Raw genomic sequence first — 25,993 nt, 5'->3', positions numbered from 1 at the left:
CGTCCTTCCACTTCCAATTAGGTCTCCCATTTCTCCTTGTTCCCTCCACCTCTGACACCTATATCCTCTTTATCAATCTTCCCTTTTTTTTTCCCATACTTTTTCGCCATTTCCCGCATTAGTAAGGTAGTGTCAAGAACAGATGACAGCCTTAGAGGGAAAAATCCTCACTTGGCCATCTTCTCTGTTCCTTCTTTTGGAAAAGTGAAACAGGAGGGAGGAAAACAAATGTGTAGGGAAACAGTTGACTGAATAATGTGAAATATTTTATATTCCAATTGATACTGAAGTGATCTGATTTGATGTAAATGAAGAAGAAGGCCCTCATAAAGCAGTTGAGTAATGAAGCAGTTTGGAGCTGCTTCCAAGGATAATGTTAAAGTGGTCTTGAGAGTTCGGCCCCAAAATCAACAAGAGGAGGAGAATAATGCAGAATGTGTGGTGAAGGTTGTGTATGATCATATGATAAGAAGACAAGCTTTTTTATCAAGGGAATGCAGCAACAGACATGCGATTTGGGTATATTTGAAGGAATAGCATAGAGGACAGTGGATGTGTTGGAAATGAAATGTTTGAGGACATTATGTGGTTTGAGGTTGGTGATCAAGTAAGTGATGAAATGGTAAGAGAGATGTGTGGAAATATAAAGATTGTTGTTGAGAGAGCAGAAGAGGGTGTTGAACGGTTTGGACATATGAAGAGAATGAGTGAGGAAAGGTTGACAGAGAGGATTTATGTGTCAGAAGTGGATAGAGCAAAGGGAACTGGGAGACCAAATTGGAAATGGAAGGATGGCATGAGAGAGATTTTGATCAATCAGAGCCTAAACATGCAGGAGGGTGAAAGGAGTGTGTGGATTGGAATGATTTGGTATACTGGGGTTAACATGCTGTCAGATGGGCTGAACCAGGGCATGTGTAACGTCTGGGGTAAACCATGGAAAGGCCTGTGGGGCCTGGATACAGATAGGGAGCTGTTGTTTCATTGCATTATGCATGACAGCTAGAGAATGAGTGTGAGTGCTTGTGACCTTTCTCCTGTCTGTTTCCTGGTGCTACCTTGCTGATGCAGAGGTCGGCAATTGGGTGTGGGGGAAGTGAAGAGAATGCATACGTTATCTTATTTTCTTTTCCTTCATGCATTTGTGCATATATATATATATATATATATATTTTTCTTTCTTTCATACTATTCGCCATTTCCCGCATTAGCGAGGTAGCGTTAAGAACAGAGGACTGGGCCTTAGAGGGAATATCCTCACCTGGCCCCCTTCTCTGTTCCTTCTTTTGGAAAATTAAAAAAAAAAACGAGAGGGGAGGATTTCCAGCCACCCGCTCCCTCCCCTTTTAGTCGCCTTCTACGACACGCAGGGAATACGTGGGAAGTATTCTTTCTCCCCTATCCCCTATATATATATATATATATATATATATATATATATATATATATTTTTTTTTTTTTTTTTTTTTTTTTTTTTTTTTTTTTTTGCTGTCTCCCGCGTTTGCGAGGTAGCGCAAGGAAACAGATGAAAGAAATGGCCCAACCCACCCCCATACACATGTATATACATACGTCCACACACGCAAATATACATACCTACACAGCTTTCCATGGTTTACCCCAGACGCTTCACATGCCTTGATTCAATCCACTGACAGCACGTCAACCCCGGTATACCACATTGCTCCAATTCACTCTATTCCTTGCCCTCCTTTCACCCTCCTGCATGTTCAGGCCCCGATCACACAAAATCTTTTTCACTCCATCTTTCCACCTCCAGTTTGGTCTCCCTCTTCTCCTTGTTCCCTCCACCTCCGACACATATATCCTCTTGGTCAATCTTTCCTCACTCATTCTCTCCATGTGCCCAAACCATTTCAAAACACCCTCTTCTGCTCTCTCAACCACGCTCTATTTATTTATTTTATTTATTTTGCTTTGTCGCTGTCTCCCGCGTTAGCGAGGTAGCGCAAGGAAACAGACGAAAGAATGGCCCAACCCACCCACATACACATGTATATACATACACGTCCACACACACAAATTTACATACCTATACATCTCAATGTACACATATATATACACACACAGACATATATATATATACACAAGTACATAATTCATACTTTTTTTTTTATATACTTTGTCGCTGTCTCCCGCGTTTGCGAGGTAGCGCAAGGAAACAGACGAAAGAAATGGCCCAACCCCCCCCCCCCATACACATGTATATACACACGTCCACACACGCAAATATACATACCTACACAGCTTTCCATGGTTTACCCCAGACGCTTCACATGCCTTGATTCAATCCACTGACAGCACGTCAACCCCGGTATACCACATCGCTCCAATTCACTCTATTCCTTGCCCTCCTTTCACCCTCCTGCATGTTCAGGCCTCGATCACACAAAATCTTTTTCACTCTTCTTCTTGCTCCCTCCACCTCCGACACATATATCCTCACTCATCCTCTCCATGTGCCCAAACCACTTCAAAACACCCTCTTCTGCTCTCTCAACCACGCTCTTTTTATTTCCACACATCTCTCTTACCCTTACGTTACTCACTCGATCAAACCACCTCACACCACACATTGTCCTCAAACATCTCATTTCCAGCACATCCATCCTCCTGCGCACAACTCTATCCATAGCCCACGCCTCGCAACCATACAACATTGTTGGAACCACTATTCCTTCAAACATACCCATTTTTGCTTTCCGAGATAATGTTCTCGACTTCCACACATTCTTCAAGGCCCCTAGAATTTTCGCCCCCTCCCCCACCCTATGATCCACTTCCGCTTCCATGGTTCCATCCGCTGCCAGATCCACTCCCAGATATCTAAACCACTTCACTTCCTCCAGTCTTTCTCCATTCAAACTTACCTCCCAACTGACTTGAACCCCACCCCTACTGTACCTAATAACCTTGCTCTTATTCACATTTATTCTTAACTTTCTTCTTTCACACACTTTACCAAACTCAGTCACCAGCTTCTGCAGTTTCTCACATGAATCAGCCACCAGCGCTGTATCATCAGCGAACAACAACTGACTCACTTCCCAAGCTCTCTCATCCACAACAGACTGCTTACTTGCCCCTCTTTCCAAAACTCTTGCATTCACCTCCCTAACAACCCCATCCATAAACAAATTAAACAACCATGGAGACATCCCACACCCCTGCCGCAAACCTACATTCACTGAGAACCAATCACTTTCCTCTCTTCCTTCACGTACACATGCCTTATATCCTCGATAAAAACATATACATATATATATGTATATGTATATGTAAATATGTGTGTATATGAGTGAACGTGTCTTTCCTTGTCTATTTCCTGGCACTACCTTGCTAATGCAGAAAATGGCAATCAAGTTTGAAAAATATAAGTGCATGTGTGAGTAGCATTCAGAAACCTCTCCCATGTTGGGTGATCAAAGTAAGTGAGCAGTCGCTATTCACTCCACTACAGTCAAAATATGGCATGACCAGTCCCGCCCTAGTCACGATGTATGTCACTTAATCTCACTTGGCCTGCAGCTCATATAAGAACACTGACACATGAATATTTTTGGTATGTATATACACTTTAGGATTATAATGTTTTATTCAAAACAGATATTGGTCTTTGTACAGTATAACTCTTACAGTAGAGTTCTGTGGTAGATGTTTAAGACGACATTTATAACAGACATCTGTGCTGATAACCCATAGTTCCTTCCCATTCTCCACCTTCCTTGGTTTTGAAATGGCCAATAAGACATGCTTAGACTCTTTCTCATGGGACGACATCTGCATATGCAGAGAAACACATTTTGGGGGTGAAAAATGACTTTGTTGCAACAGTTAAAAATGTATGGTGAATCATAAAGCTAGTCTTACAGAGGTGAAGTTATGGAGTACTTGGTATGCTTGTTGATGAATTTTGTCTGATGTGCCATACCTGGCAACTCAAGAATTTGACCCTTGGGTTCTCACATTTTTCTGAAAAAAATGATTCTTATCGTTCTTATATATCAAAATGTAATAAGAGCATACACTATAGCTTCTCTGGACAGATATCCAACTTTGAGGTGAGAAACAAAACATTTATACTTGTTAGATCCAGCAAGATATATGGACAGTATTTTAGAAAACATTTAGGACTGGATATTTTGAATATGCATTATAGCTTGTAATTAGGTGAGCTGTACTGTCATGGAAATAATTTCAAACACCTGTGCTCACCATACTTAGGAGATGTTACCAAACTTGAGAGATTCTTTAGATCATATGACATGAATATTTGCATTGCTTTTGCTCTGTGATCTCAACACTTCTCTTCTCTTTGCTCTCTATATGCAGTAGGACAGACAGTGTTTAGTAGATGTAGATCTTTCATATGAATGTATACAAAGGAATGTTGAATAGGATCAGACCGTTGGGTCCTTTTGAAATTCTTGATATGTTTTATCATCCTTTTGTTGACAATTGAATATCTTTGACTAAGGGGACTGTCTACTTGAATTTAAAGTTTTGGGTCAGAATTATGATTTTATGATGTTTTCTGAATGAAATGGCAATTTCTCTTGATTTTAGTGGATTTTGCCTATAACCCATACAGTAGATATATTTTTGTCATATCGTCATTGTTTGACTATGGGTGGGAAGTTAAGAGTAGGCTGACATAACCTTTTCAAAAGTTCAGAATTGCTTTCATCAGTACTTTTCTAATATTTTTTCTTCTCTTTACAAATATCCCATTTTTGTGCATAAATGACTGAATAGGTCTCAGATGCTGTAGATAATTATTTTTCATAAAGCATTAATCATTAATAGGACACCTGAAAGGTTGCCAACATTTATCATTTTGAAATAACTTTTTCCATACTTCAAACTTTCTTACTGATATTTTTGTGGTTTATCTCAAAATATATATCATTGATATTCAAGATTAGATTGAAATAATGAGTGTTTCTCTTAGACTGTTACAAGAAAAGATAAACTTTACTAAATAGAACTTTCAAAGAAATAGAATATTTGCTAAAGAACTTGTAAATAAAATTGGTTGATACCATGCAAGTGGCACATCAACAGACATTACATGAGACAACATTGTAGACTTAGACATAATTTCAAAATTGAGATAATTTTTTACTTAAAAAACATCATCATTGGATTTTACGTAAATAGAAAATACTTTAATTCAGAACTGAAATATCTACGTCTAGATAAAACACAGGCATGACAGTTCTACCTCACATCAGTACTTAAATCCTAAGGCTGAGGCTTGCTTCCATAAGAAAACAACCATGATACTAATGCATCTGGGTCTCTGGCACAGCATTAATTTATCCTCTAACAAGGATGGCAAACTTCTCGCTTTATGCACTGCAGCTGCTTCAGCTTACTAGTGCCCCCCCTGTGTGGGTGTGGTGTGCATTGACAGATTGAGAAGGTACCCCAGCTACCACCACCACCACAACCTGAGGGCAGCATACTGTCTCCACAGAAGCCAGTGAACCTTCTCCCAGAGGTCCCCATCCAGCAAACACGTAAACTGACAGAGAGGGAAACTAAAGACTGTGAAGTCATTGGTGAGTAAGAGATTTTCATTTTGATATATATTAAAGCTCATGTACAGAGAGTGTATGGTCATGGAAAGTAATTATGTTTTCAAGGTCATGGCATAGAGAATTTTTATAAGACTTTATTGAATTTCAAGCCATTATGTCTAACATGAGTAATTACAGAAAAGATTTAGAAATTTCAGTCATTAGAATGTTTCTTGGATGTTAAAGTCCTTGATAATTGAAATGCTTCATATTGATTTTAGTAGATCTTTCAGAATACAAATTGTTGGTTTTGATGGTTTCAGGTCTTGTCCCTATCTTTTCCTCAATGATGTCTCATCTTTTTCTGTCACATTTGTACTTAAGATCTGCTTAGATAAATGGTTCAGATACTTATGTTGAACAGAATCTTATAGATTGATGGATGGATTGATTTATTACTCATGATAATAGAAACTTCAGAAGAATCTATCCATTTGGCTTTACTAATGATCTCTCAGAAGAATCTTTCCTTTTATTGATCCCTGCATTTTAATATTCCCGGATTTTACATTCTGAATTTTCCATAATCATCCTCTACAGAGCCTGCTACATTGTATAGTTACCATTTCTTTTTACTTCAATTTATACCAATATCATATTATCTTTTTGCACTTTTCAACTTGGATATTAGATACAGTGCACAATGCTGTATGTGATATTTTTGCTTCTGACCATCTCAAAACCTTCAGGTGTCAGAGACAATACATTTACTTCATAAGGTAATTTTACCGATCAGGTACTGTTTAGAGGTGCAATCTATTAATATTTCCTGGAATTTAATGATATCCCCTATTAACCCTTAAGCAGTGGCTGACATCAGTTGATGTTCTAGCCTTGCCTACCTCTGTTTAGATATCCAGCCAACTTAGATTACCATTAATGATCATTAGAGGTCTTTTCCATCTATAAGAAGGTGTAAGGGAAAAAATTCTGCCAACCTTAGTTCCTATACAACCACCATTATGAGTGGATGGTCATCCACCAGCAGGTTGTGTGTTCAAAATGACCCCACAAAAAATATATAGGTACTGTAATATTTATTACTATGATTAACCTTGTCATGTGGCCCTTCTAGACCCATCTGAATGCCAACAACCTCAACTCTCTTCCATGGTTCGCCCTGTTTGAGTCTCAGAAAAATCTGTCTCTACCAAACTTTTTCATGTATTGTTGTTGGGTCTTTGACATTAAATGGTTTGATGGTCACTGACTGAAATATATGGGAAAGACTTTTGTGTGCTGTATTACTCTGATACTGGGAAGCAGCATGAATTAGATAGGTAAAGAACTGAGGTTAGCGTGAAAAATATGAGACTAATTTCCCTCCCTTCATATCCTATATTCACAGAGCGGCTCATCAAGACGTATTTCTACATCGTTCGTAAAAGCATCCAGGATAAAGTGCCTAAAGCTGTAATGCACTTCTTGGTTAATCATGTTAAGGACAACCTTCAGTCAGAACTCGTCAAGCATTTGTATCGCACAGATGAGATTGATAACTTTCTCTCAGAATCACCTGAAATAGCACAGCGCAGGAAAGAAGCTGCAGAAATGTTAAAGGTATTGTATTAGCATGTAAATGGAAGGATGTGAAGTGTTGATTTGAGAATGAATGGTTAACTTGAGAATGAATGTGTTGTAAATATACAGAAGTTTAGGTATATGGTAGAAAAAAATTTATGGAAGTGATTGAACATCATTGATATTACAATAAATGAGGGGGAAGGGGGTGCCATTTCATGTGTGGTGGGGTCGTGACGGGTATGGATGAAGGCAGCAAATATGAATATGTACATTTGTATGTATGTATATGTCTGCGTATGTATGTATATGTATATATTGAAATGTATGGGTATGTATATGTGCTTGTGTAGGCATTTATGTATATACACGTTTATGTGGGTGGGTTGGGCCATTCTTTCATCTGTTTCCTTGCACTACCTCGCTAATTCGGGAGACAGTGACTAAGTATAATGAAAAAAAAGTATGATATGAAAGTATGATTATCTAGATGACATTCTTTTCCGTTTCACTTTTTAAACTACGAAAAAATAGTTGAGGTATAGAGAAATACCTGATTTAGCAAGACCTTTCTAGCTTGTGCCACCACTTTCTGTACCATACAGAAATGTATATAGGGAAATATTTAATGAAGCATGTAAAGAACCTTAGTTTTGAGGATATGTAATGTTTTATGTTTATGGTATGGAGGACAACTATTACAAATGATACAAACAGAGAATCAAATGAAGGACCTAGCTCCTCACTCAAATGCTAATACTGATCTCTGAAATGTGGTCTGTAGCATGCTAGATGGAGGAGTATTTTGTTGATGTAAGGTAGTATATAGTAAGTTCATTTGGGAGTATATGAAGTCAATTACTTTACAAGTTCTTGACAAGTTGTGTTGAATGAGCTGTTACTTAAGATACATCAGCCAGCATCACCACAAAGAACTTACCTCCAAACAGTTCCACAAGCTCACTTCTCTTTTTATCACCTTGTTGAGTATCATATTAAAGTCATGAGAATACATACCCCAGCTTTGATATTCAGTGATTAATCCTAAACTTGAAGTGTATTTAAGAATGCAGCATATGTATGACGAAGGAGCACTTTCAAATTCATGCTTCCTCCTTTGGTGGCAAGGTTAAAGATGGATTTTTAAGATATGAGCAGGCTGAAGATGTGTGTATCTATCTATCTATCTGTCTGTACATCTGACATATACATCCCTCTAAGAACTCCCATCAAGAGGGTGGCCATGGCAAAAGTGTATGTGTAAGAAAATTTAATTGAATAATGTATGGGTGTCTCAGTTGAATATAATGCTTTGTGAGTATGATTAAAGATTATAGAAAGAGTGGAACATTTTTTGTAAGAAATGGACATTTAATCTTATGTCTGTTCAAGGTAGTTACACTTCAGTGGAATTGGTGTAAGATTTTTTAATGTGGAAAGGTTGAAATGTATTTGAGGTTCTGCTATTATTGAGAATTGTATAAAGGTAAAACTCGAGCAGTCAAGCTCTTCATTTGGTAGAAATAGTTGAAAGGAGGGTGTAATACTGGAAGATTCTATACTTTATAGAGATATATAACCCCAGGTCCCCTTTTACTTGGCTCCTGCAGTGCAATCATTTGGAAGGAAATGATGAACTCCTTTGGAGTGTGAAGTTCATTGATCAATGCACTCCTTTTCATTCATTGACAATGATACAATGTTACGAAAGATGACTTTTCACTTGTAGTAAAACCCCATCATGGCAGATCCCTGTAATATACACTAATTACACTTATTTATTATTCGTGATCGCTGTTTCCCGTGTCAGCGAGGTAGCACCAGGAAACAGATGAAGAATGGCCCATCCACTCATATAAACATATATATGTACATAAATGCCTATATATGCACATATCATACATATACATATCAACATATACATACATACTCAGACATATACATATATACACATTGGAAAGGATCACAATTTTGCCCATGATCAAGATATTCCTGTTATATTTCTCTCTTGTGTCTCCCCTGATGATGTGATTATTACACAAAAGTGCACTTGGGAACTTTTCGTGTTTCATTTTCCCCGTGGACTCATAGGAATATAAACACTTGTACATATTCACGCTTGCATTCATCCATTCCTGTCGCTACCCTACCCCACAGGAAACAGCATTGCAACCCCCCGCTTCAGCGAGGCAGCACCAGGAAAACAGACAAAAAAGGCCACATTCATTCACACTTAGTCTCTGCCTGTCATTTGTAATACACTGAAACCACAGCTCCCTGTCCGCATTTAGGCCCCACAGATCTTTCCATGGTTTACCCCAGATGCTTCACATGCCCTGGTTCAGTCCATTGACAGCATGTCAACCCTGGTATACCATATCGTTCCAATTCACTCTATTCCTTGCATGCCTCTCACCCTCCTGTATGTTCAGGCCCCAGTCGCTCAAAATCTTTTTCACTCCATCCTTCCACCTTGAAATTTGGTCTCGTGCTTCTCCTTGTTCCCTCCACCTCTGACACATATATCCTCTTTGTCAATCTTTCCTCAATCATTCTCTCTATATTTCCAAACCATTTCAACAAACTGTCTTCTACTCTCTCAACCACTTTCTTTTTATTTCCACACCTCTCTTACCCTTTCATTACTTACTCGATCAAACCACCTCACACCACATATTATCCTCTAACATTTCATTTTCAACACATCCACCCTCCCCTGTACAACCCTATCTAGTGCCCATGCCTCACAACTATATAACATTGTTGGAACTACTATTCCTTCAAACATACCCATTCTTGTTCTGAGATAATGTTCTCACCTTCCATGCATTCTTCATCACTTCTAGAACCTTTGCCCCTTTCCCCACCCTGTGACTCACTTCCGTTTCCATGGTTCCATCTGCTGCTAAGTCCACTTAAAGATATCTGAAATTCTTCACTTCCTCCAGTTTTTCTCTATTCAAACTAACATCCCAATTAACTTGTCCCTCAACCCTACTGAACCTAATAACCTTGCTCTTATTCACATTTACTCTCAACTTTCTCCTTTCACACACCTTTCCAGACTCATTCACCAACTTTTGCAGCTTCTCACATGAATCAGCCACTAGAGCTCTGTCATCACAAACAACAACTGACTCACTTCCCAGGCCCTCTCATCCCCAACAGACTGCATACTTGCCTCCCTCTCCAAAACTCTTGCATTTACCTCCCTGACCACCTCATCCATAAACAAAGTAAACAACCCCTGCGACAGACCGACATTCACTGGGAACCAATCACTCTCCTCTTTTCCTACTCGTACACATGCCTTACATCTTTGGTAAAAACTTGACTGCTTTTGGCATCTTACCTCTCACACCATATACTCTTAAAACCTTCCACAAAGCATCTCCATCAACCCTATCATATGATCTCTCTCCAAGTCCATAAATGCTACACACAAATCCATTTGTTTTTCTAAGTATTTCTCGCATACACTGTTCAAAGCGAACGCCTGTTCCACACATCCTCTTTCACTTCTGAAACCACACTGCTCTTCCCCAGTCTGATGCTCTGTACATGCCTTCACCCTCTCAGTCAACACCCTCCCATATAATTTCCCAAGAATACTCAACAGATTTATGCCTCTAATTTGAACACTCTCCTTTATCCCCTTTGCTCTTGTATAGTGGCACTATGCATGCATTCCACCAATCCATAGGCACTTCACCATGGTCCATACATACATAGAATGTCCCTACCAACCAATCAACAACAGTCATCCCCTTTTTATAATAAATTCCACTGCAATACTATCCAGACCCACCACCTTGCCGGATTTCATCTGCAAATCTTTCACTACCTCTTCTCTCTTTACCATACCATTCTCCCTAACCCACTCACTTTGCACACCACCCTGACCAAAACACCCTATATCTGCCAATCTGTCATCAAACACATTCAACAAACCTTTCAAAATAATCTTCCATCTCCTTCTCACTTCATCACTACCTGTTATTACCTCCCCACTTTCCCCCCTTTACCGATGTTCCCATTTGTTCTCTTGTCCTTCCATAACATCTTTTTATTCTCCCTAAAATTTGATGATACTCTTTCAATAAGAATGCCAACTCGCCACAGATGTAGCAGAAAGAATTTGGACTGTTTACACAGTTTCTTGGCATTATGATGGTGGATGGGGTATCGACACAACACTTGAATACACAAAAGCACAATCTGTCAACAGATTAGTAAAGACTGTTTACACATTTAGTTCTAGCCTGCAACTGACAAAGAACTGCTGCTCAGGATTGAACACTGAATGCCCCAACACTTCCAGAGGTGTTTCTGCAGACCCTTAGTGACTCTTATCTAGGCTTGTTCTTTCAAAAAGAAGCTATGGCACTATACAAACAATGAAAATAGCTGTGTTTGTTGAACTTTTTGTATCAAATCCTCCTTAGATCACTGGTACATAAATACTGTATGTAATGATATGCAAGTATGCTGGAACAAAAAAGTTATGGGCAATAGAGAAATCCTGAAAATGTATTAGTATTCAGCATGCAAAAATACATAAAAACAGATGTATATTTCCATGGGACAAAATCTTTGTTGACCAGTGTTATCTTTCCATGGGACAAAATCTTTGTCGACCAGTGTTCTCTGTGTAACGGGGTGCAAGTAGTTGTGATCATTATATTTAGAAAAGACAAAGTAATGTATCAATGAAAAAACCACAGGATTTTGAGGAATGTAAAGAATTTGGTTTTTAAGTCGGATGAGTTCATATTAACTAGCTTTCATTTTCTTTCCTTTGCAGGCTCTTCAGAATGCAAATGTCATCATTGGAGAGATACGAGAGACTCATATGTGGTAGAACAACCTGTAATACGGACCTGCACATTCAGATATTATTTATTATCACTTTCATGTGGTTGAGAAGGCTACTTACCTACATGCAGTTATGAACATATTTATTTTCATGATGAAGAGAGTTGTATGATCCTATGACTATTAGGTGTTCTTTTTTTAATGAAGGGAACTTTCTTTCTTCCTCTTACTTGAAAGAACTCACTTTCCATGTAGTTTAGGAATATATTTTCTTATCATTGATGAGAGATTTTTAGAAAATTTCTGAACCTGAGAGTGTTAAGAATGCTATAACTTGCAGGGTCATTAGAAAGGCTTGTTTGAATGTGAGGTGAAGTAGAAAATCTGTTTAGACCCTCTCAGTAAGCTCCTCTTCTGACAGCTAACACAGAAGTGAATAAGCACCTCCTTTTAGTTGATTTTGTCAGGTTAGTGAACAGTTTTTATTTTATATGCTTGTGTTAGCAACTGTAGGCATCACTGAATGGGATGTTCTACAGTTTTAGTTGTATCTACTTTGAGCCTGGAAAGGGAAGCTGAAAGCTGTTTTATTTTTGACAGCATTGGAGTAAGGTAAAAAAAAAAATTCCAACAACATCATTTCTAATGTCTTTGTTATCCTCCACTGATTTTGGAGAGAATTTGCTATTTAGGTGAGGGTAATCTTCTCATCCTCATACAGGTGATCCATATGATTTATACATTTTTTTGTATTTAGGCAGGAACTAAAAACATGTAAATATTTTTTCATGTAAGTGAAATAGTGAGACTTTTACATTAGATTATATAAGAAAGTTTTGATAACTGTTCATATTTAAAGAAGAATCTATCTAAACATGTACATAAAATGTCACCACAAGCATGAAAATATGCGAAAGATATCTTTTCAGTGTCTTAAAGAGGATTTACCAGACATATGTGTATAATATCTAGATATGTGTATGACCTGTTGACAAAAGCCCTTACTCTACATTTTTAGTTGAATATCAGTGGAGTGATTTGTACCTTATGCATTTCGGCTGTAATACCAGCCAAAGATCAGTCTGATATTATCCTTTGTATAGAGTATCAGGGATTGTTAATTATAAGTAGTTACGAAGAACATCAAATTAATGTATAAGAAAATTCATCGTAAATGAATATGAGAGACCAGTGCATTCCAGTCTGATTATCTGTGGTGTTTATGGGATTTACTTATTGGTAAGGCAGTTCAAGTATCTGTATAACAAAATTTTCTCTTGAATTGGGGATGATAGAAAGTTTGTTCAATTGATGCCATATTGTTCAGAAATAAAAGTCCAGTCAAAATATAGTAGTGCTTCAACCCTCCGAGATAGAGGTGTAGAAAGGGGTTTTAGCGTTTATCTTGTGAAATATTAGAAACTCAAAGGTTATATTGCTGCTTGCAGACATGAGTTGAAAAGAGATGAGAGCCACTTGGATTTTCCTAGAATCTTAAGCTTGTTGATTAGAATTCCTTAGTCCACTAACTAGAATGTGGATACACACTTTTCCATAGATAATTTTTTATCTGATTTGGAACAGTAGACTTGTATGAATCTGCAAGATATTTAGTTGTTTGAGATGCATTTGTGTTTTCCTACTAAATCCATAAGGATTGTCCACACTCTTTGTAGCTGCAGTGTTGAAATTGACATTGGGATTTAGAGTACTAAACTCCAGCATATTCTCACACCCTACATTACTGAAGGGGAGTTAGTTTCCAAATTATTCAGGTGTAACACTATCAACAGGCAAGAATTATAAAGGTGCTTTGTTCTAGTGCTGCCACGTTCAACTGATGAATGAAAATATCCTCCCACTGTGAAGAGAGAATTTTGTTTTTCCATCCAAGCCATGCACCGGTATCTACATGATTCTTTTACAAATGCACAAGTATTGTAGTCACTAGGCAGATGTTATTTTGCTGTGAATGGAAAGACCTCCCATCACAAGCCAAGATTGTTACAACAGCTTGGCTGATGTTATTTTGCTGTGAATGGAAAGACCTCCCATCACAAACCAAAATTGTTACAACAGCTTGGCCGATGTTATTTTGCTGTAAATGGAAAGACCTCCCATCACAAGCCAAGATTGTTACAACAGCTTGGCCGATGTTATTTTGCTGTGAATGGAAAGACCTCCCATCACAAACCAAAACTGTTATGACAGCTACACAGATGTTATTTTGCTGTAAATGGAAAGACGTCCCATCACAAAGCAAGATTGTTACGACATGAGATGTATTCGGCATGCTCCTTAGGTTAGTCAGGTTAGTTAGGTTGATTTATTGTTGTTTGCAGTTAATTGAAACAGTGTTGTATGAGTAAGAATACAAGATATGGAATACCATTTACATACTGAAAATGCAAACTACAGTCAAAATTTAGTAGTGCTCATTCATGGTACTTAAAACATAACAATATGGAGGTCATTTAGATTTTACTTGTTTTTACACTGAATTTTTGCAGCTCAGCAAATTTCATGATGCCGAAGAGAAAGATGACCACTTACATCTTGAATCTCAGTATGCTGGACAGTTAGATGATCTAAGCTCTCGTGTAAGTATCACGATAAGTTTATTTGCTTTAGCTACTTTTACTGCCACTACAAGATACAGTTAAAAGTTTTTGGTATATCCCTGTAGGTCATGTGACCCAGTACAGAGGGAGAATTGGCAAGATACATTATCACTCATGCAAGAATGACAACACTTATCACTTAAAAAAGGAATGGCCTTGCAATATGGTAAGATGCATGTTTGTTTGGAGTTCTTTTTGGGTCCATTATATCAGTGAACTTTGTTTCATGTGAACATGTTTCCTCATGCTGGAATATTGTGGTTTTCCCCCTTTTTTCATACAATCAATTTGTTTCCTGTAGATACAAAATTGGAAAATTGATTAAACCAGTGCTTAATAATTACAAGGATAAGCCATGTCGAGCTGTATTTCGAATATTGTAACATTTTTTAAGCCTTTAAAAGAGAGAGATTAGGATACTTAACAAGTTGTGATATCTTACATGTTTCTTCATGGGTGCTTTCATCTGTTGTACAGTTCAAAAGGTTTTATTTGAGATGTCTTTAGACTGTAAATATTTAGTCCATTCTTTTCAGATTATTTCAAGAAAAACCATTTTCACTGTTAGGTTCGATCGGAATTTTAGGGAACGTTCTTATCTGTCACTAGAATACAAAGCCAATAGTAGTTATAGATACTTGTGATACACCAATACGTTTCCTGGAATCTTATGAGTTAACTTTTTTAAGATAATTGAGAGACTACTTTGCTCTCGTAATCTTACAACAAACACGGTATAATCCAGCTGCTATGTTTTATGGTTTAAATGTATAGTATTTATGCATTATGTATGTACACGTTTTGTAAATAAAGGATTATAAAGTTGTTCAAATGGAATAGAAATAAAAGTTGTTGCTTATAACCTTTAGAATTATACCTTCTTAATGAAAATGTATTTGCAGGAGAAAAGTTTACTCTCACTTGTATTTCAGGGAAAATGTGCAGGAAGTTTGCTAGGAGTATGTTTTTCCAAGGCACATCAGTTTATGTAAGTTATCATTAAGAATGTGAATTGATAAAAAGTATTCTTATCTTAGTTTTGGTAGATTTTGAACAAGTTTATTCAGCAGAATCCCTGATTTAGGTACTGATCACCCGTAATGTAGCTTCAAAAGGTATATTGTTCACAATATGAAGTTTCTTTGCTAAAATCAGACCTTTGTTTTCTTGTGTATGAGTGTGTTTTTTTAGATAGAAACGTTTTGACAGAAAAAATTACTTGTCTTTTTTTTTTTTTTTTTTTTTTTTTTTTTTTTTTTCCCAAAAGAAGGAACAGAGAAGAGGTCCAGGTGAGGATATTCCCTCAAAGGCCCAGTCCTCTGTTCTTAACGCTACCTCGCTATCACGGGAAATAGCGAATAGTATGAAAAAAAAAAAAAAAAAATGATGTATACTGGGGTCAGTGAGCTCCCTATCCAAATCCAGGCCCACAGACCTTTCCATGGTTTATCCCAGACGTTTCACATGCCCTGGTTCAGTCCATTGAAAGCACATTGAACCCGGTATACCACATTGTTCCAATTCACTCTATCCCTTGCATGCCTCTCACCCTCATGTATGTTCAAGCCCCAATCACTCAAAATCTTTTTCACTCCATCCTTCCACCTACAATTTCGTCTCACGCTTCTACTTCTTCCCTCCACCTTTGATACATGTATCCTCTTTGTCAATCTTTCCTCACTCATTCTCTCCATGTGTCCACACCATTTCAACTCCCTTTTCTGCTCTCTCAACCACACTCTTTTTATTACCACACATATCTCTTACCCTTTCATTACTTACTTGATCAAACCACCTCACACCACATATTGTCCTCAAACATTTCATTTCCGACACATCCACCCTCCTCTGTACAACCATATAACATTGTTGGAACCCCTATTCCTTCAAACATGCCCATTTTTACTCTCCGAGATAATATTCTCTCTTTCCACATATTCTTCAGTGCTCCCAGAACCTTCACCCCCACCCCCACCCTGTGACTCACTTCCGCTTCCATGGTTCCAACCGCTGCTAAGTCCACTCCCAGACATCTAAAACACTTCACTTCCACCAGTTTTTCTCCATTCAACCTTACTTCCCAATTAACGTGTCCCTAAACCCTACTGAACCTAATAACCTTGCTCTTATTCACATTTACTCTTAACTTTCTTCTTTAACACATTTTTCCAAACTCAGTCACCACCCTTTGCAATTTCTCACCTGAATCAGCCACCAGCACTGTATCATCAGCAAACAACTCATTCGCTCACTTCCCCAGCCCTCTCATCTACAACGGACTTTATACTTGCCCCTTTCTCTAAAACTCTTGCATTCACCTCCCTAACCACCCCATCAATAAACAGATTAAATGACCATGGAAACATTACCCACCCCTGCTGCAAATTGACATTCACTGGGAACCAATTACTTTCCTCTCTTCCTACTTGTACATTTACCTTACATCCTTGGTAAAAACTTTTTACTGCTATCAACTTACCTTCCACACCATATACTCTTAAAACCTTCCACAAAGCCTCTCTATCAACCCTATCATATGCCTTCTCCAGATCCATAAATCTTACATACAAATCCATCTGTTTTTGTAAGTATTTCTCACATACATTTTTCAAAGCAAACACCTGATCCACACATCCTTTACCACTTCTGAAACCACACTGCTCTTCTCCAGTATGATGCTCTGTACATGCCTTTACCCTCTCGATCAATACCCTCCCATATGATTTCCCAGGAATACTCAACAAACTTATACCTCTGTAATTTGAACACTCACCTTCATCCCTTTTGCCTTTGTACAGCGGCACTATGCATGCATTCCGCCAATCCTTAGGCACTTCACCATGGTCCATACATACACTGAATATCCTTACCAACCAATTAACAACACAGTCACCCCCCTTTTTTAACAAATTCCACTGCATTACCATCCAAACCTGCCACATTGCTGGCTTTCATCTTCCACAAAGCTTTCACTACCTTTTCTCTCTTTACCAAACCATTCTCCCTGACCCTCTCACTTCGCACATTAGCCCGACCAAAACACCCTATGTCTACCACTATATCATCAAACGCATTCAACAAGCCTTCAAAATACTCACTCCATCTCCTTCTCACTTCATCACTACTTATTACCTCCCCATTAGCCCCCTTCACCAATGTTCTCATTTGTTCTCTTGTCTTGCACATGTTATTTACGTCCTTCCAAAACTTCTTTTTATCCTCCCTAAAATTTAATGATACTCTCTCACCCCAACTCTCATTTGCCCTCTTGCCCCTTTCTCTTGACCTCGTGCCACTCTCTTTTATACATCTCCCTTTCATTTGCACTACTGCCATGCAAAAGTCATCCAAATACCTCTCTCTTCTCTCTCACTAACAATATTACTTCTTCATCCCACCCTTTCTAATCTGTCCACCTCCCACCTTTCTTATGCCACATGCATCTTTTGCACAAGCTATCACTGCTTCTCTCTATATATATATATATATCTATATATATATATATATCTATATATATATATATCTATATATATATATATATATATTTATGGATGGGGTTGTAAAGGAGGTAAATGCAAGAGTTTTGGAAAGAGGGGCAAGTATGCAGTCTGTTGTGGATGAGAGAGCTTGGGAAGTGAGTCAGTTGTTGTTCGCTGATGATACAGCGCTGGTGGCTGATTCATGTGAGAAACTGCAGAAGCTGGTGACTGAGTTTGGTAAAGTGTGTGGAAGAAGAAAGTTGAGAGTAAATGTGAATAAGAGCAAGGTTATTAGGTACAGTAGGGGTGAGGGTCAAGTCAATTGGGAAGTAAGTTTGAATGGAGAAAAACTGGAGGAAGTGAAGTGTTTTAGATTTCTGGGAGTGGATTTGGCAGCGGATGGAACCATGGAAGCGGAAGTGGATCATAGGGTGGGGGAGGGGGCGAAAATTTTGGGAGCCTTGAAAAATGTGTGGAAGTCGAGAACATTATCTCGGAAAGCAAAAATGGGTATGTTTGAAGGAATAGTGGTTTCAACAATGTTATATGGTTGCAAGGTGTGGGCTATAGATAGGGTTGCATGGAAGAGGATTGATGTTTTGGAAATGAAATGTTTGAGGACATTATGTGGTGGTAGGTGGTCTGATCAAGTAAGTAATGAAAGGGTAAGAGAGATGTGTGGAAATAAAAAGAGTGTGGTTGAGAGAGCAGAAGAGGGTGTTTTGAAATGGTTTGGGCACATGGAGAGAATGAGTGAGGAAAGATTGACCAAGAGGATATATGTGTCGGAGGTGGAGGGAACGAGGAGAAGAGGGAGACCAAATTGGAGGTGGAAAGATGGAGTGAAAAAGATTTTGTGTGATCGGGGCCTGAACATGCAGGAGGGTGAAAGGAGGGCAAGGAATAGAGTGAATTGGAGCCATGTGGTATACAGGGGTTGACGTGCTGTCAGTGGATTGAAGCAAGGCATGTGAAGCGTCTGGGGTAAACCATGGAAAGCTGTGTAGGTATGTATATTTGCGTGTGTGGACGTGTATGTATATACATGTGGGTGAGTTGGGCCGTTCTTTCGTCTGCTTCCTTGCGCTACCTCGCAAACGCGGGAGACAGCGACAAAGTATAAAAAAAAAAAAAAATATATATATATATATAATAATATAGTATCTTTGAGCTGGTTTTATTTCTAGACTAATTAATGTATCTTATGAAGGAAAATTTTAGTCATGATGAACGGAACATTTTGTTTGAAGTTCAGATAAAAGAATTTTCTTATTTTATCATGCAAACTTAGCTAGGTTAGGTTGGGTTTGGTTGACATTGTAATTTTTATTGTTTTTGATGTCTTTTGAAATATTATGACCTTTACTTCTATCTCAAATTACTGCTCTATGAGTCTCCTGCACCCAAGTCTCCAGTTGGGGTCCCCCATTATCATTGGATAAAAAGGTGGGGGGGATATCTCAAAAGTTGATGATTTGCAGCAGAAATGAAGGTCAGAATCGTACTAAAAACATCAAAAGCTAATGGAAAACTTTATATCAATTGCCGGATATGTGGGTGTACGGAATATCGTTCACCTCTTGTTCTGCAGTGTGTGCATAGTGTTTAGGTAGTCATTTAAAAATGTATGCAGAGCATGTGTTTGAGTATTTAAATGTGAAATGATATCAGATAAGGTAATTGAAGAAGGTGTCACATATACAGGAGAATTTGTCGGGTTAATGCAGTGGATTTAATACTCATGGAAATACATCAGCATCATATTTTTCTGTCATTATAGATTGCATGGCTGCTTACCATGTCGTCTGTTAACATCTGATTTCATGTGTGTGAGTAATGGGTGTGGCTTATTATGACGAGAATGTTTGATATTTAGATCAGCCATGATTTGTAGGGAGGTTAAATGAGGTGTTCACAGGTGTTGATGTTTTTTAGAATTGGTTATTGTACTAGTGCATTATTTAACCCCACATTATCATAGATGTACAGTTATTGCCTTATATAACATCAGCTATATAAGAGAAAAAATGGGAACGTTAGTGAAGGGGGCTAATATGGAGAGGGTGACAACAAGTAGTTGTGATGTGAGGAGATGGAGTTAGTATTTTGAAGGTTTGTTGAATGTGTTTGATGAAAGAGTGGCAGATATAGGGTGTTTTGGTCGAGGTGGTGTGCGAGGTGAGAAGGGTCAGGGAAATGGTATGGTAAACAGAGAAGAGGTAGTAAAAGCTTTGCAGAAGATGAAAGCTGGCAAGGCAGTGGGTTTGGATGGTATTACAGTGGAATTTATTAAAAAGGGGGGCTGACTGTATTGTTGACTGGTTGGTAAGATTATTTAATGTATGTATGACTCATGGCAAGTTGCCTGAGGATTGGAGGAATGCTTGCGTAGTGCCATTATACAAAGGCAAAGGGGATAAAAGTGAGTGCTCAAATTACAGAGGTATAAGTTTTTATCGAGGATGTAAGGCATGTGTACGTGTAGGAAGAGAGGAAAGTGATTGGTTCTCAGTAAATGTAGGTTTGCGGCAGGGGTGTGTGATGTCTCCATGGTTGTTTAATTTGTTTATGGATGGGGTTGTTAGGGAGGTAAATGCAAGAGTCCTGGAAAGAGGGGCAAGTATGAAGTCTGTTGGGGATGAGAGAGCTTGGGAAGTGAGTCAGTTGTTGTTCGCTGATGATACAGCACTGGTGGCTGATTCATGTGAGAAACTGCAGAAGCTGGTGACTGAGTTTGGTAAAGTGTGTGGAAGAAGAAAGTTAAGAGTAAATGGGAATAAGAGCAAGGTTATTAGGTACAGTAGGGGTGAGGGTCAAGTCAATTGGGAGGTGAGTTTGAATGGAGAAAAACTGGAGGAAGTGAAGTGTTTTAGATATCTGGGAGTGGATCTGGCAGCGGATGGAACCATGGAAGCGGAAGTGGATCATAGGGTGGGGGAGGGGGCGAAAATTTTGGGAGCCTTGAAAAATGTGTGGAAGTCGAGAACATTATCTCGGAAAGCAAAAATGGGTATGTTTGAAGGAATAGTGGTTCCAACAATGTTGTATGGTTGCGAGGCGTGGGCTATGGATAGAGATGTGCGCAGGAGGATGGATGTGCTGGAAATGAGATGTTTGAGGACAATGTGTGGTGTGAGGTGGTTTGATCGAGTAAGTAACGTAAGGGTAAGAGAGATGTGTGGAAATAAAAAGAGCGTGGTTGAGAGAGCAGAAGAGGGTGTTTTGAAATGGTTTGGGCACATGGAGAGAATGAGTGAGGAAAGATTGACCAAGAGGATATATGTGTCGGAGGTGGAGGGAACGAGGAGAAGAGGGAGACCAAATTGGAGGTGGAAAGATGGAGTGAAAAAGATTTTGTGTGATCGGGGCCTGAACATGCAGGAGGGTGAAAGGAGGGCAAGGAATAGAGTGAATTGGAGCCATGTGGTATACAGGGGTTGACGTGCTGTCAGTGGATTGAAGCAAGGCATGTGAAGCGTCTGGGGTAAACCATGGAAAGCTGTGTAGGTATGTATATTTGCGTGTGTGGACGTGTGTATGTACATGTGTATGGGGGGGGGGGGGTTGGGCCATTTCTTTCGTCTGTTTCCTTGCGCTACCTCGCAAACGCGGGAGACAGCGACAAAGTATAAAAAAAAAAAAAAAAAAAAAAAAAAAAAAAAAAAAAAAAAAAAAAAAAAGTTTGTTGAGTATTCCTAGAAAATTATATGGGAGGGTATTGATTGAGAGGGTGAAGGCATGTACAGAGCATCAGATTGGGGAAGAGCACTGTTATTTCAGAAGTGGTAGAGGATATGTGGATCAGGTGTTTGTTTTGAAGAATGTATGTGAGAAAAGCAAATGGATTTGTATGTAGCATTTATGGATCTGAAGAAGGCACAGATAGAGTTGATAGAGATGCTCTGTGAAAGGTATTAAGGATATATGGTGTGGGGGGCAAGTTGTTAGAAGCAGTGAGAAGTTTTTATCGAGGATGTAAGGCATGTGTACATGTAGGAAGAGAGGAAAGTGATTGGTTGTCAGTGAATGTTGGTTTGCAGCAGGGGTGTGTGATGTCTCCATGGTTGTTTGATTTGTTTATGGATCGGGTTGTTAGGGAGGTGAATGCAAGAGTTTTGGAAAGAGGGGCAAGTATGCAGTCTGTTGTGGATGAGAGAGCTTGGGAAGTGAGTCAGTTGTTGTTCACTGATGAGACAGCGCTGGTGACTGACTGATTCGTGTGAGAAACTGCAGAAGCTGGTGACTGAGTTTGGTAAAGTGTGTGAAAGAAGAAAAATGAGAGTAAATGTGAATAAGAGCAAGGTTACTAGGCACAGCAGGGTTGAGGGACAAGTCAATTGGGAAGTAAGTTTGAATGGAGAAAAACTGGAGGAAGTGAAGTGTTTTAGATTTCTGGGAGTGGATTTGGCAGCAGATGGAACCATGGAAGCGGAAGTGAATCATAGGGTGGGGGAGGGGGCATAAGTTCTGAGAACGTTGAAGAATGTGTGGAAGTCGAGAACATTATCTCAGAAAGCGAAAATGGGTATGTTGAAGGAATAGTGGTTTCAACAATGTTATATGGTTGTGAGGCGTGGGCTATGGATAGAGTTGTGCGGAGGAGGATGGATGTGCTGGAAATGAGATGTTTGAGGACGATATGTGGTGTGAGGTGGTTTGATCGAGTAAGTATCGTAAGGGTAAGAGAGATGTGTGGAAATAAAAAGAGTGTGGTTGAGAGAGCAGAAGAGGATGTTTTGAAATGGTTTGGTCACATGGAGAGAATGAGTGAGGAAAGATTGACCAAGAGGATATATGTGTCAGAGGTGGAGGGAACAAGGAGAAGTGGGAGGCCAAATTGGAGGTGGAAAGATGGAGTGAAAAAGATTTTGAGTGATCGGGGCCTGAACATGCAGGAGGGTGAAAGGCGTGCAAGGAATAGGTGTGAATTGGAACGATGTGGTATACCGGGGTCGACGTGCTGTCAATGGATTGAACCAGGGCATGTGAAGATTCTGGGGTAAACCATGGAAAGTTGTGTGGGGCCTGGATGTGGAAAGGGAGCTGTGGTTTCGGTGCATTATTTCATGACAGCTAGAGACTGAGTGTGAACGAATGGGGCCTTTGGTGTCTTTTCCTAGCGCTACCTCGCACACATGAGGGGGGAGGGGGTTATTATTCCATGTGTGGCGAGGTGGCGATGGGAGCAAGGGAACAAATAAAGGCAGACAGTATGAACTATGTACATGTGTATATATGTATATGTCTGTGTGTGTATATATATGTGTACGTTGAGATGTATAGGTATGTATATTTGCGTGTGTGGACGTGTATGTATATACATGTGTATGTGGGCGGGCTGGGCCATTCTTTTGTCTGTTTCCTTGCGCTACCTCGCTAACGCGGGAGACAGCGACAAAGCAAAATGAATAAATAAATAATATATATATTTATTATTTATTATACTTTGTCGCTGTCTCCCGCGTTTGTGAGGTAGCGCAAGGAAACAGACGAAAGAAATGGCCCAACCCCCCCATACACATGTATATACATACGTTCACACACGCAAATATACATACCTACACAGCTTTCCATGGTTTATCCCAGATGCTTCACATGCCTTGATTCAATCCACTGACAGCACGTCAACCCCGGTATACCACATCGCTCCAATTCACTCTATTCCTTGCCCTCCTTTCACCCTCCTGCATGTTCAGGCCCCGATCACACAAAATCTTTTTCACTCCATCTTTCCACCTCCAATTTGGTCTCCCTCTTCTCCTCGTTCCCTCCACCTCCGACACATATATCCTCTTGGTCAATCTTTCCTCACTCATCCTCTCCATGTGCCCAAACCACTTCAAAACACCCTCTTCTGCTGTCTCAACCACGCTCTTTTTATTTCCACACATCTCTCTTACCCTTACGTTACTCACTCGATCAAACCACCTCACACCACACATTGTCCTCAAACATCTCATTTCCAGCACATCCATCCTCCTGCGCACAACTCTATCCATAGCCCACGCCTCGCAACCATACAACATTGTTGGAACCACTATTCCTTCAAACATACCCATTTTTGCTTTCCGAGATAATGTTCTCGACTTCCACACATTCTTCAAGGCCCCCAGAATTTTCGCCCCCTCCCCCACCCTATGATCCACTTCCGCTTCCATGGTTCCATCCGCTGCCAGATCCACTCCCAGATATCTAAAACACTTCACTTCCTCCAGTTTTTCTCCATTCAAACTTACCTCCCAATTGACTTGACCCTCAACCCTACTGTACCTAATAACCTTGCTCTTATTCACATGGTATTGCAGTGGAATTTATTAAAAAAGGGGGTGACTGTATTGTTGACTGGTTGGTAAGGTTATTTAATGTATGTATAACTCATGGTGAGGTGCCTGAGGATTGGCGGAATGCATGCATAGTGCCATTGTACAAAGGCAAAGGGGATAAGAGTGAGTGCTCAAATTACAGAGGTATAAGTTTGTTGAGTATTCCTGGTAAATTATATGGGAGGGTATTGATTGAGAGGGTGAAGGCATGTACAGAGCATCAGATTGGGAAGAGCAGTGTGGTTTCAGAAGTGGTAGAGGATGTGTGGATCAGGTGTTTGCTTTGAAGAATGTATGTGAGAAATACTTAGAAAAGCAAATGGATTTGTATGTAGCATTTATGGATCTGGAGAAGGCATATGATAGAGTTGATAGAGATGCTCTGTGGAAGGTATTAAGAATATATGGTGTGGGAGGAAAGTTGTTAGAAGCAGTGAAAAGTTTTTATCGAGGATGTAAGGCATGTGTACATGTAGGAAGAGAGGAAAGTGATTGGTTCTCAGTGAATGTAGGTTTGTGGCAGGGGTGTGTGATGTCTCCATGGTTGTTTAATTTGTTTATGGATGGGGTTGTTAGGGAGGTAAATGCAAGAGTTTTGGAAAGAGGGGCAAGTATGAAGTCTGTTGGGGATGAGAGAGCTTGGGAAGTGAGTCAGTTGTTGTTCGCTGATGATACAGCGCTGGTGGCTGATTCATGTGAGAAACTGCAGAAGCTGGTGACTGAGTTTGGTAAAGTGTGTGGAAGAAGAAAGTTAATATATATATATATATATATATATATATATATATATATATATATATATATATATATATATATATATAGGCAAAGGGGATAATGGTGAGTGTTCAAATAACAGAGGTATAAGTTTGTTGAGTATTCCTGGGAAATTTTATGGGAGGGCAGTGATTGAGAGGGTAAAGGCATGTACAGAGCATCAGATTGGGGAAGAACAGTGTGGTTTCAGAAGTGGTGGAGGATGTGTGGATTGGGTGTCTGCTTTGGGGAGTGTGGGGGGGGGGGGTGCTTGGAGGGGCAGATGGATTTGTATATGCCGTTTGTGGATGTGGGGAAGCCATGTGATGGGGTTGATGGAGATGCTTTGTGGAGGATGTTGGGAGTGTGTGGTGTGGGAGGTAAGTTGCTGGAAGCGATGAAAGGTTTTTGTTGGGGGTGAGGGGCATATGTGTGAGTGGGGGTAGAGGAGAGTGATTGGTTCCCGGTTGGTGTCGGTTTGCGGCAGGGGTGCGTGATGTCTCCATGGCTGTTTGGTTTGTTTGTGGATGGGGTTGTTGGGTAGGTGAATGCAGGAGTTTTGGAGTGAGGGGCGAGTATGCAGTTGGAGAGAGGGGTAAGTGTGTAGTCTGTTGTGGATGAGAGGGCTTGGGAAGTGAGTCAGTTGTTGTTCGCTGATGATACTGCATAAGTTGGTGACTAAGTTTGGTGAAGTGTGTGTGTGTTGAGAGTGGGTGTGGATGGGAGCGGTGTTCTTGGGTTCAGTGGAGTTGGGGGACAAGTTGGTCGGGAGGTGAAGTGTTTTGGATATCTGGGAGTGGATTTGGCAGCGGATGGAACCATGGAAGCGGAGGTGAGTCACAGGGTGAGGGAGAGACCGAGGGTCCTGGGAGCGTTGA

General features: G+C 39.7%; 2 protein-coding genes across 2 annotated transcripts in view; both read left to right on the top strand.

The window, feature by feature from the left end:
- Nucleotides 1-15,422, top strand: part of Drp1 (dynamin related protein 1) — a 117,178-nt gene extending 101,756 nt beyond the window's left edge. Inside the window, exons 16-18 of the mRNA XM_071656136.1 lie at nucleotides 5,438-5,585; nucleotides 6,952-7,163; nucleotides 11,929-15,422. Of these exons, the coding sequence (XP_071512237.1) occupies nucleotides 5,438-5,585; nucleotides 6,952-7,163; nucleotides 11,929-11,985 (417 nt within the window). The 3' untranslated portion in view covers nucleotides 11,986-15,422. The remainder of the gene's footprint in view (nucleotides 1-5,437; nucleotides 5,586-6,951; nucleotides 7,164-11,928) is intronic.
- A 69-nt stretch (nucleotides 15,423-15,491) lies between these two features.
- The window catches only part of LOC139767580 (uncharacterized), a 76,963-nt gene continuing 66,461 nt past the window's right edge, over nucleotides 15,492-25,993 (top strand). Inside the window, exon 1 of the mRNA XM_071697013.1 lies at nucleotides 15,492-15,548. The gene's annotated coding sequence lies outside the window, so the exon portion shown is untranslated. The remainder of the gene's footprint in view (nucleotides 15,549-25,993) is intronic.

This window comes from Panulirus ornatus, chromosome 62, assembly GCF_036320965.1.
Source record: "Panulirus ornatus isolate Po-2019 chromosome 62, ASM3632096v1, whole genome shotgun sequence".
In the NCBI taxonomy this organism is placed as follows: Eukaryota; Metazoa; Arthropoda; class Malacostraca; order Decapoda; family Palinuridae; genus Panulirus; species Panulirus ornatus.
The sequence above is the reverse complement of the archived record's forward strand: the minus strand, read 5'-3'. Positions and strand labels throughout refer to the sequence as shown.